This window comes from Lepus europaeus, chromosome 15, assembly GCF_033115175.1.
Source record: "Lepus europaeus isolate LE1 chromosome 15, mLepTim1.pri, whole genome shotgun sequence".
Classification (NCBI taxonomy): Eukaryota; Metazoa; Chordata; class Mammalia; order Lagomorpha; family Leporidae; genus Lepus; species Lepus europaeus.
The window spans coordinates 89446592-89468922 of NC_084841.1; the positions used below are offsets into that span (position 1 = coordinate 89446592).

General features: G+C 40.8%; 1 protein-coding gene and 1 pseudogene across 8 annotated transcripts in view; one reads left to right on the forward strand and one right to left on the reverse strand.

Moving 5' to 3' along the window:
- The window catches only part of LOC133774699 (signal recognition particle subunit SRP68-like), a 34474-nt pseudogene extending 24558 nt beyond the window's left edge, over window positions 1–9916 (forward strand).
- Window positions 1–22331, reverse strand: part of XRCC4 (X-ray repair cross complementing 4) — a 338412-nt gene that overhangs the window by 208062 nt on the left and 108019 nt on the right. For 6 of the 8 annotated variants that reach the window (XM_062212454.1, XM_062212451.1, XM_062212457.1 and 3 more), the window contains exons 4-6: window positions 21607–21773; window positions 12348–12500; window positions 10800–10906 (exon numbers count right to left, since the gene is read on the reverse strand). In XM_062212454.1, the coding sequence (XP_062068438.1) occupies window positions 10800–10906; window positions 12348–12500; window positions 21607–21773 (427 nt within the window). The remainder of the gene's footprint in view (window positions 1–10799; window positions 10907–12347; window positions 12501–21606; window positions 21774–22331) is intronic. The other 2 variants (XM_062212455.1, XM_062212456.1) reach the window with 1 other exon arrangement.

Consider the following 22331-nt stretch of genomic DNA (forward strand, 5'->3'; position numbering starts at 1 on the left):
ATCAAATGCTGGCCAGGTTGTGGACAAAAGGAAATGTATGAGGCTTCTACAATTTGGTGTTGAACGCAAATCACTATTGTCATGAAGAACAGTGTGGGAGGTATCTCACAATACTAAAAATAGATCAACCATATGACCAAGCTATACATACACTCAAAGGAAATGAAATCAATATATGAAAGAGATGCCCGCAGTCCCATGTTTACTGCAACACCATTCATAATAACCCAGGTACGGAATAGACCTAGGTGTCCACTGATGGGTGAAAGGATAAGAAAACGTCATACACACATAATGGAATACTAGTTGGCCTCAAAGAGGGGTGAATAAGCATTTTACAAAAAAGGAACCCCAGTTTTGCAACAAAATGGAGCAAAATGAAGTAATAAGTGAGATCAGAATAGGCTGGGTTTATGGCGTAAGGGGAGAGCCGCCACCTGTAATGCTGGTGTCCCATTTAAGACCCAGCTGTTCCACTTCCAGTCCAGCTCCCTGTAATCCACCTGGGAAAGCAGTGGACGATAGCTCAAGTGCTTGAGCCCCTGCTACCTGTGGGGGAGACCTGGAAGAAGCTCCTGGTTCCTGGCTTTGTCCTGGCCCAGCCCCAGCTGTTGTCACCATTTGAGGAGTGAAACAGCGATTGAAGATCTCTCTCTCTGTCTCTATCTCTCAATCTGTAACTCTTTCAAAAAAATAAATAAGTCTTTTAAAAAAATTAGTAAGAGACAAATACTGTATGTATTTATTTGTGCCAGTTAAAAAATACATATTTATATTTAATACACCTATATACTATTACATAGGTAATACATACAATGTAATGACCTGAATTTAAAATGCTGTTTACGAGAGGCGGTAGAATGGGGCCTGGGGAGTGGGGTGGTTGGACGGTGGACATCAAATGCAAATGCAACTGGGTATACATAATGGGTTCTGTGTTTTGCAGCACAGTCAGCTGAGCATAGCTCACAATAAAGTATTATATTCTGTACAAAGAACTAGAACAGAGGAGTTGGTAGTCTCCAAAGAAAAGATAAGGAAATGGAGAGGCGAATTGTCTGGTATGATTGTTTTATGCTGCATAAACATGCTGAAATATTACCCTTTACCACTTAAAAGTGGACACGTTAATGAAAATTTTCAGAACAAATTAATTTTTAAAAGGCCAGATATGAAATAGTATGTACACTGTGATTCCATCTACAAAAAAGAACAAGACCAGGCCTAATTAAAACCCATTATTAGAAACGGAGATAATGGTTATCTTTGCATAGGAGGGGGGTAGTATCTGTGAAGTGGGCCTGGGGGAGCCCTTGAGGTGCTCTTCACCTTGGTGGTAAACGCAGGGGCAGTTCCATTTTGTGGCAGTTCACTGGGTTCTGTCCTTGTTGAAAGCAAACTTTTCCATACATAAGAGTCTGTTATTCATCAACAAAAAGCTGATGTAGCAGATGATACAACACTTAGTTGGAGACACATCAGGTCAAACTAAATAATACATTTGTAGTATATCAGCTTTCTATTAAGATTAATTATACAACTAACATTTCTTCTAAAATAAGTCAATTCTCAGATTAGATCTCCTACCAAAACAATGGTAAAAACAATTTAAAATCATCCTCTAAATTCTTCCAAGACTTTATGTTCTGAGATTTAATATTGTTCTCATGAGTTCATGTTGCACTTTGACAATATAGCCTTGATGACATGAACATATAATCTGCCAAATTCAACAGATATATGAGTAGGAGCCTCCAACAAGTTGATGGAAAATGCATATTATGAAAAAACTATGCATAGATTTCAAACTGTTTGCACTAAAATAACTTTTACTCCCATTTCCCACTAACTATTTGAAGCACTGCCCTGGGAAACTATTTCTCTTCCCTAGACACTTCCCATATTATCATCCCATTCATACGCAAGTCTAAATGATCCAAAGTAGGATTCTTCACATGGGCTGTATGGAACACTAATATCCATTTAAACAGGTTTCTATGGTCTTGTGAGTTTGAAAAATGCTGTACAGTATATACCACCCATTATTATGTACAAGAACATATTGAAGTTCTACAGGAAAAACACCAAATTTGTTTAAGTTAAATAATTGACTATAACCTTTTGGCTTATATGTATTACCCATTGATGCATCTTATGCAAGACATAACTTGATATCAAGTCATACCACTTGATAGAATCACAAATATTAGAACAAGACAGCACAATGTAGCCATGCAGCAGGCTGCTAGCTGTGCTGTTCTTGGATCAGGACAAGAGCTGTCTTACTAGGTGCTCTGTCCTCAATTATGACACCCATATGGCCATTTTCTTGGGGATTTCAGTGGACAAATGAGAGGGAAGGGACAGAGAAGGCGGGCACCCAAAAGAATGCCTGAGAGGAAAGGTACTCAGCGTGGCGTTCAGCGAAATCGAAGCTCGCTAAGTCACACAGATGACAGACGGTTGCTGCCATCTGTGGCCCTGTCCTGAGGAGGAGGTCTTCTTCACTCTCCAACAGCTCCAGTGATGCGTTAAAATAATTATATGCAGGTCAGAGCAAGGTCACTGTAAGAAAAAGGAATGAGCTTGAGTTTCAGCTCTCTTCCTTCTGGATTAATTTCCTCTTGAACGGAAACCATACTTCAGAACTTGGGCTGTCTTGATCTGACATCTGAGAAGTTTCCTTAACAGTTCAAACTAGTGCACTTGTCTCGGTGCTTTGAGATAACTCGACATGATGAAATACTGTTTTTGTAGAAACAGTTTCACTATCATTCATATACCACATTAAATGTATAAGACCAGGATTTTCGCCAATTCACGGCTGTACAACCATTACCAGCATCAGTTTCAGGACATTTCTGAAACCTAGAAAGAAAGGTTTCTTTCTTTCTTTTTTTTTTTTTTTTGACAGGCAGAGTGGACAGTGAGAGAGAGACAGAGAGAAAGGTCTTCCTTTTTGCCGTTGGTTCACCCTCCAATGGCTGCTGTGGTAGGCGCGCTGCGGCCGGCACACCGCGCCGATCCGATGGCAGGAGCCAGGTGTTTATCCTGGTCTCCCATGGGGTGCAGGGCCCAAGGACTTGGGCCATCCTCCTCTGCACTCCCGGGCCACAGCAGAGAGCTGGCCTGGAAGAGGGCAACCGGGACAGGATCGGTGCCCCGACCAGGACTAGAACCCGGTGTGCCTGCGCCGCAAGGCGGAGGATTAGCGTAGTGAGCCACGGCGCCGGCGAAAGAAAGGTTTCTAAGGTCTATTTGCAATTAATTATCATTCCTACACCAATCCTTAATAAATACTGAGCACTTTTTGTATCTGTGAATTTCCCTTTTTGGATATTACATATAAAATGGGATAACCTAATAAGCAATCTCTTGGATGTGATTTCTTTCATGTTAGCATAATCTGAAGTTCATCTATGATACAGCATCCATCAGAAGTTCAGTCCTTTTTATTGTCAAGTAGCACTCAGTTGTGTGATTCCACCACATTTTACTTATCCCTTCAATAGTTGATACACATTTGGATTTTCTTCTGGTTTGAAGCTCTTATGACTGATGCTGTGATGATCGCTCAAGTATGTCTTTATGTGGGCCTTTGTTGTCACTTCCCTTAAGTACCTAATAGAACAACAAGATCGTTTGGTAGTACATATTTTGCTTTTGGAGGAAGTGCTAAACTGTCTTCTAAGGTATCTTTAATATTATTCATTCCCAACAGCTATGTACGAGGGTTTAAGTTTTTCCATATGACTATTACTGTCTATTTTTCAGATTATACCCATTGTCATGGGTATGTACTGACATCTGATTTAATTGTAATTTGCATTTCCCTAATGACTAATGATGTTAAACACCATTCATGTGATTATTTGCGATTATTAAGTTGTCTTTCTTTCCTTATGTTTGTGGGTACTTGAGAAAGCACATTCAAAGTTCAGCTTTTCCCTTTCTGTTCTCATATGTACATCTTCAGCTTAGGCCCTGTCAGGTCTTCACTTAAATGTTCAGAGATTCCATCAGGCAAGAATATGTTTCCTCCAACCACAAGCATGACCTCATATTGGTGAAACTTGGCTAAAGCCCCACGCACCTCACTGCACCGCCCTCTAGATCATCACTGCCATTGACGATGCCACAGGTGTGGGTGCTACCCTCTTCTTTAGATCAGGGGACTCCTCTGGCCCAGGTGTAGCACTTGCTGGTCCTCAATCCCTGTTGGGTCCTGGGAGACACCACCCCTGCCCATACTGATCACATTCAGGGAAGGGAGGAAGCAGAGATGGGAATAGTTCTAGACAAGGACTTCACAGACTTCTTAGACTAACTCAAATTTGAACAGTTACTTAAGGTAAAAACAGTTTGCTTTTGCTGTTTGCCAATGCTTTAAGATATGCATTTACTGCATTTTTGCCAATTTCAGATTCAAAGTTGCCTGAAGGAAAAGACTTACAATAGTTTCACACATCCAGAGTAGGACACAACATTTTTCAGCAGAATCTTTTTGTCTAGGAACATATAGGGCAGCAGAAATAGCAGCCAGGCAGGTCATATCGAAGTTGAATTTTAATTGTAAGGTATGGGGATATTATCACAGATTTACTAACAGTGTTTCACATTTATGAGAGTTCTCAGAAGAACAAATATTAAATCAGAATCTCAGACAATTAATATAAAGAGGATGACCTCTCAAAAACATGCATCCTGGCATTTTCTCCTAAAGCTGTAGATCATGAAGTCTTGTTTGATCTGATGATGTAGACCATCTTTCCAGAAAGTTTATGTACAAATGGGATTCTTTTCTTTAGGAGAAAGTGTTGTCACTATTCCCTTGTATCAGTGGCAATTTCAACACTGTTAGGAAATTTAAGCGTTTTTTTCCTTATAGTATCTCAAAAATTGATTACAAATGTGGTTAATTTGCTGTTTCAGAAGACAAACACATTCCCATTATTATTTCCTATGTGACCATGAGTAACAAAAGTAGGCTTTCTAGGCCCCTATTCCCTAATCAGAGAAAAACATGGCTTGAACTAAAGAATCTAGAATGTATGAAATCTAGATAACTAAAGCATATAATGCCACGCCAAGCGACAGTGCTTACATATCAAAGCCCACTATTGCCGGGAAATGCACTCAAATCCCTTACCACATTGGTACTAGGTTTTACAAAATCAAGCTTTTTATTTGGGACTTCCAAATGTGCCCAAGATAAGCAAACTGGATAAGAGGAACAGCGTCATCTGTGATTCCAGAGCTGAGCTTCTGAGTAATGTCTTTGGCAGTGCATGTTGCTATCCGCTCTGAGTGGACATTCACTGCTTGAAGCAACAAGCTCTTTGATACTTAGAGTTTGGATTCTGTTCTATTTTTCAGGGCTACTATATCAGTATTCATCAACTGTTCGACACAGCCATTCATTTATTTTTAAAAAGACCATTCTATAATCACACTTCCTTTCAGGAAGCCTCCAACTAAGGAAAACCCTAAATTACTGCTAGCAGTCATAGAGAGAACTTCCTGTTGACCAACCAGGATTAATGAAACTAATGTGCTACATCTCAGACAAACAATTATTCAGAAAAGTGGTAGGTGAGCTAATTTTATTTGTTTTTCGTGGTTGTGCACATTGAACATGAAGGTAAGAATGGTAAGCTAATCTGGAAAAGAACATCTGCTGTTTCCAGTTTTAGTGGGATTGCTTTCATTATTATCTAACTGCAAGATATACGATAAATCCCTGTGAACAGAAACAACTGTTACTGCAAAGCATTTATTATTCAGTAAAATAATTTGAGAAATTAAACAATTCCTCTGAAAATGTCTAATTAGTAGCCAACGAGGCATAATTTTTCAAAATACTTCAAATGAAAGATCCTACTCTATTTAAAAATGCCCATTTTCACTAAACATTTGTAAATTTTTCAAACTACATTTAAAATAACATTTTGTAATAACTGCTAAAATTCTTAGAATAGTCATATACTATTTATTCATTTATTTATATAATTTTATTTGAAAGCCACACACACACACAGAGAGAAACAGAGAGAAAGAGAGTGATCTCCCACACACTGGTTCACTCCCCAAATGCCCATAACAATCAGGGCTGGGCCTAGCCGAAGCCAGGAGCCTGGAACTCCATCCAGGTCTCCCACATAGTCGGCAGGGACCCAAGGACTTGAGCCATCATTTGTTGCCTCCCAGGCTGCACATTATTAGGGAGCTTGGAAGCGGAGCTGAGACTTCAACCCAGGAATTCCAACATTAGACACCAGCATCCCAAGCAGCATCCTATGTACTGCACCCATGCCAGTCCCCACACATGCTTTAGAATTGCTTCCAACTGTTGTTACTACCATAACAAAACAGACTGAAAAAATATTTTAAAAACTGCATAGTAAGCTATTTTTTAGTTTATAATCTGATAGAGAGGAAGCAAATGAAAGAACAACTGGCTACAATGTTGCAAATATTGGTTCTCGGCTATACTAATGATGCTGATATTCCTGTGTATTTTAGTGCATTTCAGTAATTTGTTGGACCTAGTTTAATTAGATATCTCATCATGGATACAGGTATCCAAAGAAACAGTTTCTTGTAGAGAAGAGTGTTTCATAGTACCTATAGTAACTCAACAGGTTTCTGGTAAGTTTTTAAAAACAAAAAGAAAAATAAAAATACTTTGGGGGCAGGGGAGTCACATCAACCAGAAAATCCTTAAAGGTACCAGGAATTAACTCCAGCTGCACAGACCTGAAAGTAACACCTCCTGTATAATCCAGGGGTTCAGTGATAAATCAAACACAGATCATGCTACCTTATCTATCATTATCTGAAACTGAAGAAGTAAAAAACACCTGTGAACTCTGGGGCCTTAGCAAGCAGTCACAATTTAAGAAATAAGTCAGTTATGTCATTACTTACCCATCTAGAAACCCGGAAAATCAGGAAATAGGGGAGGCAAATCTTGATACAGAAAAGTATAAAATGTACTATGCAGTGGTTTGAATTGTGATGTTCAACTTTCTGAACATTTTGGGGATCTTCTTTTGGTTATTAAACTGTTAAGGAGCACTTTAGAAGTTTTTTTATGCCTTATAGTGTAGGAATTTTAAATATGATGTAGTTTGATTAGACTACTTATCATTAGTTATTTTTTAATAATCTTTGTGACAGGAAAATTTTTAAAACTCTGGAGAGGCCGGCACCGTGACTCACTTGGCTAATCCTCTGCCTACGGTGCCGGTACCCCAGGTTCTAGTCCCGGTTGGGGCACCGGATTCTGTCCCGGCTGCTCCTCTTCCAGTCCAGCTCTGTGCTGTGGCCCAGGAAGGCAGTGGAGGATGACCCAAGTGCTTGGGCCCATGGGAGATCAGGAGGAAGCACCTGGCTCCTGGCTTCGGATCGGCGCAGCGTGCTGGCCACAGTGGCCATTTGGGGGTGTACCAATGTAAGGAAGACCTTTCTGTCTCTCTCTCTCTCTCACTGTCTAACTCTGCCTGTCAACAAAACAAACAAACAAAAAAACTCTGGAGAAAATAAAACAATGAAGTCATTTGTTCATTTATATAAAATAATGATCAATTTCTTTCAAACTATGATATTCTTAACCTATTTCTGGAAGTATTCATAAAAGGAAACAGTTTCCTTGAATAAATATAATGTAATATAAATATATATCATATAAATATAATCTCTCAATGATCATGATCTCATTAAATCTATTTTATTATCCAGGAGTGATATGAAAATGTGAACAATTCATAAAGAAATGTAGGTATTTTAATAATTGGTTACAAAAATCCACTTATATAGTAAAGAATATTCCCACATTACACACTGAAGAAGTGACTTTCTAAAAGTTAAGGTTAAACTGTTAACCTTCATTAACCTCTCTTCCTCTGGGCCTCATTGTAAGGAAAGCACATATAAAACTGCAATATCTAAAATAACTTCTCATATTTACTTAAATTGTAAGAACAAGCAAGTTATCATCAAGATCAGTTCAGGAAGAATTTCCCAATCCTCTGCCCCAAATACATAGAAACATTACAGCAAGTACAGAACAGATAATGTCGTACTTAAATATAATGTATTTTGTCTCTGTAAAAGGCTTAATTGTGGAAGCTGGTAAACGTTCAAGGGAGGCCATCTGGTACTCAACATAGGCTGTTTTATCCTCAGATCTACAGGTTCCAATTTGTAATTCAGTATCGGACATTCTAGTTTTGAGATTTATTTTCCATCTTAGCAAACATCAGTTTCTGGATTATTCTTCATTGAAGCAGGAGGAAAAGGATAAGGGAAACTTCTAATAAAAATGCTCTCAATTGTTGACATACAATTCTTGGCAAATACAAGCTCAAAAAAAAAAGTAGAATGAAATACCTATGGATCAAATATGTAATAAACTAGAGAGAAGTCGAAGAAATAATGAGACATAAAATATAAGAAAACGTGGAATAAGATAGTAATTTCTGATCAGAAGAGAGAAATTCTGTCAAATTTAAAAACAGTACAGTTATAGCTTATATTTTGCTTTAAACAGATCTAACACATGAAGGACCACATTCTTATATAGTCATATTTAAACCTAAGTTTTCTCTGCAACAAATAATTTTCATCTACTACTTCAAATGTTGGTGAGATACTCTGGAAAAGGAACAAAATAAAACAGTCACTATATTCAATACAAATTCTGGAAGCTTAAATTGGAAAGAATACAGGTTCTCTCTGTGAGCCTTTGATTCCATCTGATCACTAAAGAATGACTTCATTTTAAATGGGGCACTAATGTAAAACAAGCCCAACCTCAAATGAAAGGAAATTTAATTCCCATGTGCAAATGTATGAGCGTGTGGGAACCAATTCAAAGCTGATTAGAACCAGATTAACCAATCAAACAATTCAATCAATATATGTTTCCACGGCTGCAATTAGAGAGCCTCCTACATCTTTGTTCACTTATTTACCTGCTCCGCTCCTAACGAGCCCCACTGCGTGTCCACTGGGTCCCGTCTCCTCTGCTCAGGTGTGGCGTGCCAGCAATTCTTGCTCTGTCTCCATCTTGATGTTTCTGTTCCCTCCCCTTACTCACTTCTATCAGTATACAGACATGTGAGCGTTCTCTTTCATCTAACACCAAGAAACACTCTTTTTTACCCTACTTCCAAATCCACTGGCTGCCCCATGTCTTCCCTTTTCTTTACAGTGAAACTTGTTGAAAATATTGCCTATGTTTGCTGTCTCATCTCCAACTCTCATTTCTCATCTCTCCTCTCATTTCCTCTGAACCTCCTATCTTCTACCTCCCATCACCTCACTTAGAATGCTCCATTAGGAGCCCCACAGAGTCCCTAAGTCCCCCTCTTCCTAGCCCCATTCGCTGCACCGCCCTCAGTGGATCGCTGTCTATTTCTGGAGGTCCCCTTTCACATGGCTGCCAAGATACCTCATTTGTGGTCCGGCCTCGCAGCACCTGGCTACCCCTTTTAGGCTCTCTGCCATCCCCATGTCGACAACATATCCTGCTGCCTCTCCACACATCCAGAACCTGCTCAGTGCTCGTCACCTACACACACACATCCTTTATCAGACTGTTGAATGAGCCTCCATCTATCCCACCTGCCGAATCTGTCATCTGATAGTCTATTCTCAACACACCAGCCAGCCAAATCCTGTTCCAACCTGAATTGTCACTTGTGTGTTTCAAATCCTCCAACAGTTTCCAACCCAACTCACGTTAAAAGCTGAAGTCCTTATAGTGTCCCTCAAGGTCCTGCAGATGAGTGGCCCCACCGACTCTCTGACTTCATCTCCTAATTCTCCCCGCCTTCATCTCCCCGCCTCACCCACGCTGCCCTGTGTTCCACGCTTGCACAGATCAGGGCCTCTGACCTTAGATGACTGCTGAGCACGGCATGCTGTCTCACCTTCGGACGCGAGCCTTTCCTGGGACTCTGGCTACAATCACAACCTTCCTCCCTACCCCCAGTCTGACATTCCTGTTACCTGTCCCTGCTATGCTACCATCTTTAGCGTGTTGCACAGACTAACACACTGTGCATTGAATTTCTTCATCATCTTAGCTGTTTCCTTTCCGAGAATTTAAACCACACAATGGCCCAGATTTTTGTGTTTTATTCTTTACTGCACACAAAAGTTCTTGGTATACAAAAGGTATTCAAAAATATTTTCTAAAGAAGTGATTCAAACAGTTTCTTTTTATACTAATGGGTTTAGATCAGAACCATGTGACTATAAAATGAGTTCATGGGTCACAAACTCCAGCTTGCACTGCCGCTAAGAGATCTATAAAACTCTGGGAAAAAAACCCATCAGGTGAACACCTGCTGGGCACCTTGCCCAAGGAACTGTGTAAGGATCAGGGAACCTCAGCTGCCCGTGTTCCAGTCTTCTCTACTTCACCACGGCCCCTTTCCAGAAGACCCGCGGCTGAGTCAGCCACTGCATTCCTGAAAACCTCACTTCAGAGCTCCACCGTGGGGTCTAGCTACACAAGATCCCAAATGCTAAAGACAACCCAGCTTTCAGGTGGTGAGATTCAGCACGAAGTCCTGTCTTCTTATGCGTTATGCATCCTTGTTTAACCAGAAATAGTATACGGTGCTGTATGTGTGTATAAGCATGTGCTTGGATTGCTACATCTCACAACAAAGTATTTGAGGTTTTAAAATAGAAACCCACAACATTCTCCAACACAACTTCTTATCATTAGAATACATAGCCCAAGTGAGAGGCATTCAATGGTAGAAATGAGTGTCTATCACCCTTACCTGCAGCCGCCACAGAGGGCCCAGCCAGGTTCTCTCCTTCCTCATCAGTGCTCGCATCATAGACTGTCTCTCGGTCAGCACTCAGCTCAGAGCAGGCTGTGGGCTCCCTACAAAGGGCGAAATGGAGCACTGAAAGTCACTGGGCTCACGCTGGCTGCGCAGCGAGTTCAGCATTAAGTAATTACAGAAATTGCTCCAGGGCCGGCACTACGGTGCAGCAGGCTACGCCGCTGCCCGTGAGGCAGACACACCATATGGGTGCCAGTTCCAGTTCCAGTTCCAGCTGCTCCACTTCTGATCCAGCTCTTGCTAATGTGTCTGGGAAAGCAGCGGATGATGCCCAAGTCCTTGGGCCCCTGCCACTCATGTGGGACACCCAGATGGATATTCAGGCTTCTGGCTTTGCCCTGGCCCAGCCATGCCACTGTAGCCATTTGGGGAGTGAACCAGCAGATGGAAGATCAATCTCTCTCTCTCTCTCTCTCTCTCTCTCTTGCTCTGTCTCTCTCCCGCTTTCTTTAACTCTGCCTTTCAAATAAATAGACGAATCTTTAAAGAAAAAAAAGCTCTAGGAAAAAGATTCTAATTATGAAAATATGTATTGGAATATGTATGTTTTAGGTAAATGTACTTCGAAGACTGTATATTAACTCTATTAAGATAAATCATCTCTGTTACCTAATAATCTGAATGGCGCTCAGAGCTCAATATAATTAATTAATTAATTAATCAGGTTCTTCTTATACCAAAATACTATTCTGCAAAATTTTCTCTGTGGATTGCAAAGAATTTAGCACTTTCCAATCTCAATGGAATTCTGTATTTCATTTGGTCGCCCTAAAATCCTGAGAAGGCTCCTGTTACCTTTACCCTTACTGTGAGGAAAAAGTTGAAACAGCTTGCCCAAAGCCATAGACTAATAGGTATCAGTGCCAGAACAACCCCTGAGCTAAACCAGCTGACATCAAATGTGTTGTGTTTTATATTTTGTCATTAGCACATGTGTGCCTCTTCTCAGATTCAATGCAACGGACTCTAATCTGTACCTGGTAGTGCCTATGGAACCTACGATTGTCCAAAGTCATGCAAGCGATTTGTCACCTAGGGTTCCTTCTTCAGAATCAAGTATGCATCCACTCTCAGAGAGAAGTCCACAGAAGGAGAGAGATGACTAGATAAAAATAAGTACTCCTTGGTAGTTAACATCAGCAACGTGATTCTGCACTTAGTTCCTGCTTAGATATCAGTAAGACAAATACGTAGTGTCAATCTGGCAGTTTTATAGTCGGTAAAAGCTTTCTTTAAAAAAGTAAATTTGCTTCTTTCTCAGTGATGTCTCAGAATTAAACAAATACCATATAGAGAAGCCTCTTGCTAATTCTATCACTTAGACGTACTTAAGAGAGTAGGCAGACAGAGAGCTGACATCCCTAATGGGCAGAGCATCCAACCTCAGAACACCCAGTGATCTCATATCACTAAAAAGTTGGCACCTGACCTGCATTAAGCATGGAAAGGAATCATCCAAAAATATAAGCACCAAGATACCTTACGTGTTCGGTGTTCTTTTCTAGTTCTTGAATTTCACTTAACAATTTATGCAAGCTTCTGATCTTTGCTTTCTTCTCATTCAACACCAGAATAAACCGTCTGTACAGATCGGCCTCCAAAGCTTCCTTGGCACTCACACATTTTTCAAATCTAGAAGAGTAAATAAACAAATCACAGCGTTTTTCTTAGCTGCCTCATTATTCAATGTAATACTTAAATTTCAAGAAAACTTTTGAAGCAAATTACCATTAAAAATCATGTGTTCATATGCACTCATTGCCTTAGAAGTTTCATAAAGGCAATTAAAGAAGTAACTAGAGGTCACTGGTTATTCAGGTCAGTAATTTAGGTACAGAGATATGGACCAAAATAGAAAATTGATACAAATAAAGCATGAAAGACAAATAAATGCCTACATGTAATAATTTTGGTTACATCTATGGCTTAGTTATAAAAGAATGCTTTTATGGGAGAAACTTCAAATGAATAATTGCCACTGGTTTCCTCAGTGTTGTTCAACATTCCCATGAAAACAACCATAAACTTGTTCTGTGATAAAGTCATGGACCTAATTTGCTTGATTATCCTGTAGACTAAGAATGGCCTCAGAACAAGAACATGACTTACTCATTACATCCTTATAACCTCGCAGCACTCATGCATACAAAAAACACATCAGTCACACACACACACATATGGAGATGTAAAAGTATCCTATCTGATGTTTCTAAAGAGCGATTAATGAAATAAGAAATGTGAAACACTACATGTCCTCAATTTTAGATATATAAGGCAAAGTGTAAAATTCTCCCATGTATGACTCCTACAGTACTCAAATGAGCCATAGCTATCTCCCAATGTATCTATACAGCAGAGAAAGCAAACTTATTTGTTTGCTGTTCCACATAGGTATCCTAGTACTTTTTTAAAGATTTATTTATTTACTTGAAAGGGAGAGTTACAGAGAGGCAGAGGCAGAAGCAGAGAGAGAGGTCTTCTATCTGCTGGGTCACTCCCTAAATGGCCGCAATGGCTGGAGCCGGGCCAATCCTAAACCAGGAGCCTCTTCGGGTCTCCCACATAGTTGCAGGGGCCCAAGGACTTGGGCCTTATCTTATACTGCTTTCTTAGGCCATAGCAGAGAGCTGGATTGGAAAGGGGCCTTCCAGGTCTTGAACCAGAGTCCATAGAGGATGGCAGCACTGTAGGTGGCAGCTTTTACTGGTTATGCCACAGCACCAGCCCCAGCACCCTAGTAATTTTATATCATATATATATATATATATAAAATACACACATATCAGTCGTAATATATAAATGTTGTATATATATTTAATGGCTAATTACAAAGAAAACGGTTAAAATGCTAACTTTTGTTTGTATGCCCATATACTTTCAACAACCCTCCTTATCTAGAGACACAGAGAAGTCAGGCTTCACAGAGGAGGAAAAGGAACATATGGAACCAATTACAGCAAATTCTTAGGGCGTCTTCTTCGCCAAGGCTGTGAAACCCAGGAGAGCAGAAAATGTGTGCGTTTCCCCGGCTGTCTGATCCTCAGCGCCTAGCATAGCGTTTGGGACTCTAGAGATGTTTAGCCGTATTTATCAGATAACTGTATGAAGTGAGTGAGTTAACACGAGTATCTGTCCTTCAGTTTCGAGCTTTGTTGCTGATGTGTTACAAGTCCCTAGCAGCGCTTTCTTTCTGCAGCCTTCTGTTCTACAGCTTCCCCAGTCTTGTGTGCCCAGATGCCGACGATCCAGGCCTTGGTAGAAGCCAGGCAAAGACTGGCAAAGGCCTGGAGCTCTCCGTGTAGGTTAGGATTCTGGCTCTCCTTCCTGTAGACATTCCATATGGGCATGACTGCTGCTATCAGCTGGGAGCCAGTCTGTCCCTGAGGAAGAAGATGAGCTCGAAGGAGTACTCCTTCCCATCCTGCACACTGGCCAGCCTGCCTCCTGGGAGCCACAGAGACACCCACTGTCCTCTGGCCACTCCTAGCTCCTCCCAGCTGAAGTCCATGGTAGCCTTTACTTTGGTGTGCCGCCCCACGGTGCAGCATCTTGCAATGGGCCAGATGGGTCCAGACGGAGGGGATGGCCGACACCGCGTGCTTCCATCTGCAGGGCCCTGTCTGTGGACCTTCCTGGCTGGCTGGTTTCGCTAGGAGGTTGCAGACCTCTGCCAGTCCTAGTGGAAGTGGAGCTTGGGGACCAGATGACCCCAGCTGGGTGCCAAGGCTGCCTACAGCTCTCCCCTAAAGGAGCAGGGCTGAGCAGAAAGACTAATGTGGCTAATGTAACCAGGAACTGGGACACTGGCAATTCCGAATGTTACACTTCTGTTCACCACTGGAACAGCATTTTTTTTTTTATAGTCACCTTTTAAAAAATGAGGTAAATAATATAACAGTATTCCCTACTGGAAAGAAATATACCAAAAGATGTGAGGGGAAAAAGGATTAAAATTGAAGTGGAGCTGCCAACATCGATGGCTTATTTTAAGCAAGAGAATGTTTGCCCTCCTATTTCAGAGGCAAAGTGTAACCTAAGCACAATACTCATCTTCTCGTAATATCTCCTAACATAAGTATTTTTTTCAAAAGATGAATAGCATACACATACCACTAAAATACCTGAGTATGTAATTATAAAGTACTTCAAAACATCTGCAAAGTAGGAACCACCATAAGGGGGTGAGCATTTGGCACAGCTGTTAAGATACTGCTTAGGATGCCTGCATTCCACATTACTATGTCTGGGTTCCAGTCACAGTTCTGTTCTGCATTCCAGTTTCCTGCTAATGTGCACTTGGGAAGTAGCACATGATGGCTCAAGTACTTGGGTCCCTGCCACCCATATGGGAGACACAGATCGAATTCCCAGTTCTTGGCTTTAGTCTGGCCCAGTCTTGCTAGTGCAGGCATTTGTAGAGTAAACCAGCAGATGGGAGATCTCTGCCTGTCTCTCTACCTTTTAAATAAATAAAATTTTGAAAAATTTAAAATGGTATATAAAATATACAACAGAAATCTTGCTTAATATTGCAAGGTTGCGATATAAGATTTTAGGAATGGTAACAAATCACTAATTTACCTAACTTAAATCTGTATTAGATTTTAAAAGAAATCAAATAACATGACTGATTACATGGATTTATGGACTATCAAGCTAATTTTCACATGAATAATAAAATTAATAATTGGTACAACACATTAAAGTGAAAATAAATACTGAAATATGTAATTTTCCTGAAGGATAGTGTTCATTTAAATTCCCAGGACCAGAACTCATTTGCAAATGCAACACCATTTCTATCATGGGGGAAAGAAGCCAATAGAAGAAAGGGTTTCTTTTGAGTTCACCTTGCTTGGTTCTAAAAAAGCTTAGGGATTTGGTTCCAACTAACTTTCCATCTCGCTGGAAAACACTTCCTAGAAAAGCTGGGGAGTGGAGGCTGACTGGGACAGAGTGCAGTGTCGTCACTATTATTATATACAATTCTTTTAAAATAAAGTTTTTAGAAGATCACTGCAGGGACACACACGAGCACTGATTCACTGCCAGCATGTATGCACTGGCCAGGGCTGGGAGCTGAGAACTCAGTCTGGGTCTCGCACATGTGTGGCAGGGATCAAGCTACTGGAGCCACCACATGCCGCCTCTCAGGGTCTGCAATGACAGGGAGCTGCAGCCAGCGGCAGGAGCTGGGTATCAAATGTGCACATGCTAATCTTTGACCAAAACAGCCCAATGCCTAGCCCTAAAGTATTATTACTTTTTAAAAAGATTTATTTATTTATTTGAAAGTCAGAGTTACCGAGTCAGAGAGAGAGAGAGAGAGAGAGAGAGAGAGAGAGAGAAATATCTTCCATCTGCTGGCTCACTCCCTACATGACCACAATGGCTGGGGTGGGGCCAGGCCAAAGCCAGGGGCCAGTAGCTTCTTTAAGGTCTCCCATGTGGGTGCAGGGGCCCAAGCACTTTGACCTTCCTCCACGACTTTATCAGGCACATTAGGAGGTAGCTGGATCGGAAGTGGAGCCCACGTGGGATACTGGTATTACAGGCTGCAGCTTTACCTGTCATTCCACAACACAGGCCCTGCAACAGTATCATTGCTAACAGTTGTATGATATGAAATGCTACTCTTTTGTTCAATATTTGGTAACTAAGAGGTACACAGCTTCCTCCAGACCTCAATTTTTTTTAAGATTTTACTTATTTATTTATTTGAAAGAGTTATAGACAGTGAGAGGGAGACACAGAGAGAAAGTTCTTCCTTCCGTTGATTCACTCCCCACATGGCCGCAACGGCCAGAGCTGTGTTGATCCAAAGCCAGGAGCTAGGTGCTTCTTCCAAGTCTCCCATGCGGGTGCAGGGGCCCAAGGAGTTGGGCCATTTTCCACTGCTTTCCCAGGCCATAGCAGAGAACTGGACTGGAAGAGGAGCAGCCAGGACTAGAACCAGCACCCACATGGGGTGCTGGTGCACAGGCCGAGGATTAACCTACTGTGCCACAGCACCGGCCCCAGACCTCGATTTTCCTATAGTCCCAATGATGTCGATATGTGTGCCGTATTTCTTGATTCCTGCCAAGACCCAGCTGAAGAACAGCACAGGAATCAGTAGATGAAACCAATTCAGGGAGGAAGAACATGGGAATCCCTGCTCAGTTTACTACCACTAAAGAAGGCCCATGTGCAGGAAAAGCAGACTACAGCTGAATCCACGCATCATCTCCAAGGCAGAGCTCAAAATGGATCAGACCATCAGGAACCTCAAAGAGGAAAAGCCCAAGGACCAAGGACTGTGTCGGGTCACCAGTGACTAAGACAATGCAACGATAATGCTGTGCTTTACTAGTAATTTAGCACTGAGTTAGCAAAGACCATGGACCAAAGGATTGTGTGTGTGTGTGTGTGTGTGAATACACACGTATACATACTATATTGCAAAGTTGAAAGGATAATGACTAAATGCAGAAAAATACTGAATATCCAAAATGAAAAGTTTTTGGCTGGGAAAAGAATCTAAGAATAATATGTTCAAAGCAATAACAAAAATAAGAGTAAAATTAAAGCAATTTCATGCAAGAATAACATCCAAAATGAAACAAAAGACTAAACAACAGTCCAAAATAAAACAGCGGACACACAGTGCAGCAGTCCTCATATCAACAACCACTTCTCTCCAAATTCATATCCACATCAGGGCTGGACAGCCAAAGAAAATGTGAACGGAGCTGAGAGGACAAAGAAAGCAAAAATGGACTAGGAAAAAAGCAAGCTGTGGACTCGAGGTTTAATAAGCCTTTAAGAACTGAAGAAGATGGCAAACAGCTGTTCTTCATCCTTTCTGATGACAGAACAAGAGGAAATGGCCTTCAACTGTACCATGAAGGATTCAGATTACCAAGGGGGGGGGGGGGGGGGTTCTGCCTGTGACTGTTTCTTAACACTCTAATGGGCTACCAGGGGGAGATGGAGATATCTCTTGAGGTCTTAAAAAAATCAGACTTAATTCATCTGGATCTAATGTGATCCTAGCTGGAAGGCAGAGGGATGACACAGAAAAGCTTCCAAGGTCTTCTATTCTAATGATTCCATGAGTGTCAACCCAATTCACTGAAAACTGCCTCCAATTATGGGTTTAATAGCTGTAACTCAGAATGAAGCCAGAGGATTTCTAAATTGAGGTCTGAGTGCAAACAAAAGCTCTATTCAGTAACATGGAACTTGAGAGCCGTTATTCGAAATTAAGTAGGAAAACCCAGTGAAATGAATATAGCTCATAACCTAAGGATTCACATACAAGCTTTAGCATGTTTCCACCTTTTATCTAAACTACAAAAATTAAAGTAATAGAGTAATACCACTTATTCAAAATGGAGCCAAAACTATAATTACTAAACAATAGCTAAAACGACAGCAAATATATACACTGAACCTCTACACATTAAAGCTCTCTCTTTATTCATATTGGGATTCTGCGTTCCTCATTCAAACCTTGCTGATTCTCTGTTGTCATTCTAAAGGGAAACAGCTTTAAAGTTGGATGTGATCTTAGCAGTGATCCACAAATACCAAAATAACAAAAATCTAACCCACAATTCCAGAATACACTAAATATATGTAATTTTCTCCTTCTATTTTTATATAAACATGCATTTCATAAAAATAAATTATCAGTTACTCATATTTATGATAACACACACATCTCTTCATAATATACTCTTCATGTTAATAATCACAGGTGTATATGACTGATTATTGTTCACATAATATCCTATTATATATTAAAACTAGAAGGTGGCTGGCACTGTGGCGCAGTGGGTTAATGCCCTGGCCTGAAATGCCGGCATCCCATATGGGCGCCTGTTTGAGACCCGGCTGCTCCACTTCCTGTCCAGCTCTCTGCTATGGCCTGGGAAAGCAGGAGTAGATGCCCCAAGTCCTTGGGCCCCTGCACCCACGTCGGAGACCAGGAAGAAGCTCCTGGCTCCTGGCTTTGGATCGACATAGCTCCGGCCGTTGCGGCCATATGGGGAGTGAACCATCGGATGGACGACCTCTCTCTCTCTCTCTCTCTCTCTCTGCCTCTCCTCTCTCTGTGTAACACTGACTTTCAAATAAATAAATAAATCTTTATATAAAAAAAACTAGAAGGTACTGAAAAATGAAAGTAAAAGATGTTTATTTTGGCATTAAAAATTTTTAAATCCATGCATACGAGGGTACTTCAAAAATTTCATGGAAAACGTATGATGTCAAAATCCTGCATGGATTTCAGCATTTTTCTTAAAGCAATATAAGGGTAGTTTTTAATTCTATTTTCCATGAACCTTTTGATATTCCGTTGAATACTTCAAACTCATTTACCATAGCTTGTGGAATAGCTCTGATCTCTTACCTATGTTTACCCCACCCCATATGCAGGGTGGAATCATGATGTGGAAGACATGATTGGACCATGGATGGATACTGACACAGAGTAACCAGAGGCTGCCCTACAGACCGAGTGGTGGCTGCCCCTAGCATCATGCCCTGAGTCTAATGACTCTAGTTTCAAAGTTCCCTTGTATCTAACTTGGTAGGCTCTGTTCTATTTCTTACCACTCTAAAATCCCTTGTTGCCTTATGGAAGCTGGAGTTTACAATCCTCTGCTCTGTTTTCAGCATCCTAAGACCCTACCAAGGGAGAAAAAGAAAGCATGGCTCGGCCATAACCAAGATATACAGGTGTTTACAGCCCCTAATACCTGGCTGTATTTGGACACAGAAAGTGGATACTTCCTGCTCTGACAGGGCAGAAAACCCAATCTGGGAAGTGCATACAGCTCTAAGCCTAACATCTGGAACACAATCAAGAGCTTGAAATTCTCTGGAGGGGACTCTTTCCTCTCAGTTCTCCGGGCCACCCCCAGGGCACACATTTTTGAGCCCTGAACGTGCTGGATCCAGTGTCAATAAAAAGAGGAGAGCTAGAATGAACAAAATCGGGCAGGTGACAGGATACAAGGCCGTGCTTTTGATCAGATGGGAAACCTGCTAACCACAATCAGACAAAGCCCTTTCTGGGGAGTTCAGAAACTGCAAATGAGGCATGTGCGCACCACATATTATACGTGCTCCTCACATACACTGTCTTAGAGCACGGGGCGTGTCGTCTGCACAGCCTCCGCTTCACTCCCTGCTGCTTTCAATTCTACGGGAGTGGTGCGGAATACTGATGAGCTAATACCTCTTCCAACCTCTGCAGACATTTCACAGCGATTTGTTCAAGTACCAAGTACCCAGGCTGCATTTTTGTGGGCAATTTGTGGATCAGATTTCCTATCATCCTGAGGGCATTCTGAGTTTTAAGTATAATGACTTATCACGGCCCCGGTATGTCTCCTTGAATCTGATTTATTTCATTTATAAAACAGAAAGACACACCTAAACTGCACATAGAAGTCCAAAAAATGTTTGTAGCACAGATATTTGATACTGATTTATGCTCAAATGAAGAAAACAGAAGCTAAAGAGCAAAATTAACTTGCTTTTTTCAGTATGGTTTCCTAATACTTACAGATGTTTTACATTGGCCTCAGTATTTTGTTATTTATATATAATTATATGGATATATAACTGGTAGTAAAAATTAGTAAAAATTAATTTAAACTGAAAGAGTACATGATAATTTTTTTAATAACTGAGGGCCAAATACAGCCAGGTATTAATAACTTAATTGCACGTCTTGCATTAATTAAAATACAGAAAAATGACTTCCTTTAGTGAACCACATGCTCACATGCATTCATGGGCACCGACCCTTTCTATTGCTCAAGGACTCCCGATACACTTACTAATGTACACACGGAGCAATCACAGTGACTGCTCTCAGAAGGTCCTGGGCAGCCAGTGTTCTCCTGCTCTGAAGCTCTGTGTGTGAGTGGAAGATAGAACTATTGAATATAATAATATCTGCTAGCATTATTATATTTACTCCACATAATTAGACATTTCTATGCATAATTTACCTATAAAATATCTATCTACTCACAAAATGTACTATAACACACATCTCTGTCAGGACGTATTTACAATCTTTTATTTACTCCAAATATCTTTTACCTAATACAGCAGAACTTACACACTGAAGCAACCTAGATTATAATTTTGTTAAGGAAGTTCATAACTGAGATGATAAATTACTTTCCTCTTCATCATTTACAAAAATAAGAGGCAAAGCCAGGAAAATAAAAGGCTTCCCAATGTTTTATCCAGTAGCCACAATTACTTCATCTTTTAAAAATGCTTGTAGTGTGAATTTTCAATCAATCAGGAGAAATAAGCCCTATTAGGAGCCAAAACACACATCATTTGCAATAGCTGCCATTCACTGATTCCAAATAAGGCCTCCATTGTACTTATTTATATTTCAGATGTCTTTCATTCAGTATTACGTCTACAATTGGAGGTGAATTAATTCTTATAAAAAGCCTATACCTAAATTCTTTATGAATATTACAGTAATGGATTCTGAACTGCAATGCCCAATTATTCCTTATTATTTATTTGCTTGCCCATCATGCACACCACTGACTACCAATTTGATTTAATCATATAAAGTAAAGGAATAGTTCATGACAGTTGTATTTTCAATAGATGCTAGTCCACAGATATTGTAAGTTTACAATCCGTTAGCTTGAGGCTACAGAAGAGGGAAGCTTGGTGGGTTTGTAACGCAAGCACCCCGTGTACACACCGTCCTTGAATATCCTTCCAGTCTCTCAGAAGTCTTGCATTTTCTTTCTGCAGGTGCTCATTTTTGGCTTGATTTTCAGCAATGGTGTCCAGGCAGTAACAAATAAGCTCTCTAATGATCTCAGCTGGGCTTGCAACTTTCTCCAGTTTGAAGGAACCAAGTCTGAACTAAAATGAAAGGAAAACATGGTTAGTGTGCAGGTAATATCAACAGCTGCCCACTTTCAAGCATCCACAATTTCTTTTGAGAGGAAAATAACATGAAAGACTCAAATACAATGTATTTACTAGATACATAATACTGCAAAAAGTTAGTGGGAAATGAAATTTTAAAATAAGTTTCTTTTGGGAGGCCGGCACACTGTGGTGCAGCAGGTTAAAGCCCTAGTTTGGAGCGCTGGCATCCCATATGGACGCTGGTTCTAGTCCTGGCTGCTCCTCTTCCACGATCCAGCTCTCAGCTATGGCCTAGGATAGCAGAAGATGGCCTAAGTCCTTGGGCCTGTGCACCCACATGGGAGACCCAGAAGAAGCTCCTGGCTTTGGATTTGTGCAGCTTTGGCCGTTGTGGCCATCTGGGGAGTGAATCAGAGGATAGAGACCTCTCTCTCTCTCTACCTCTCTCTGTAACTCTTTCAAATAAATAAAATAAATATTTTTAAAAAGTTTTTATTTTGGTACAAAACTTTTTGAAAAATCATGGATATGAGGGGTCTTCAAAAGTTT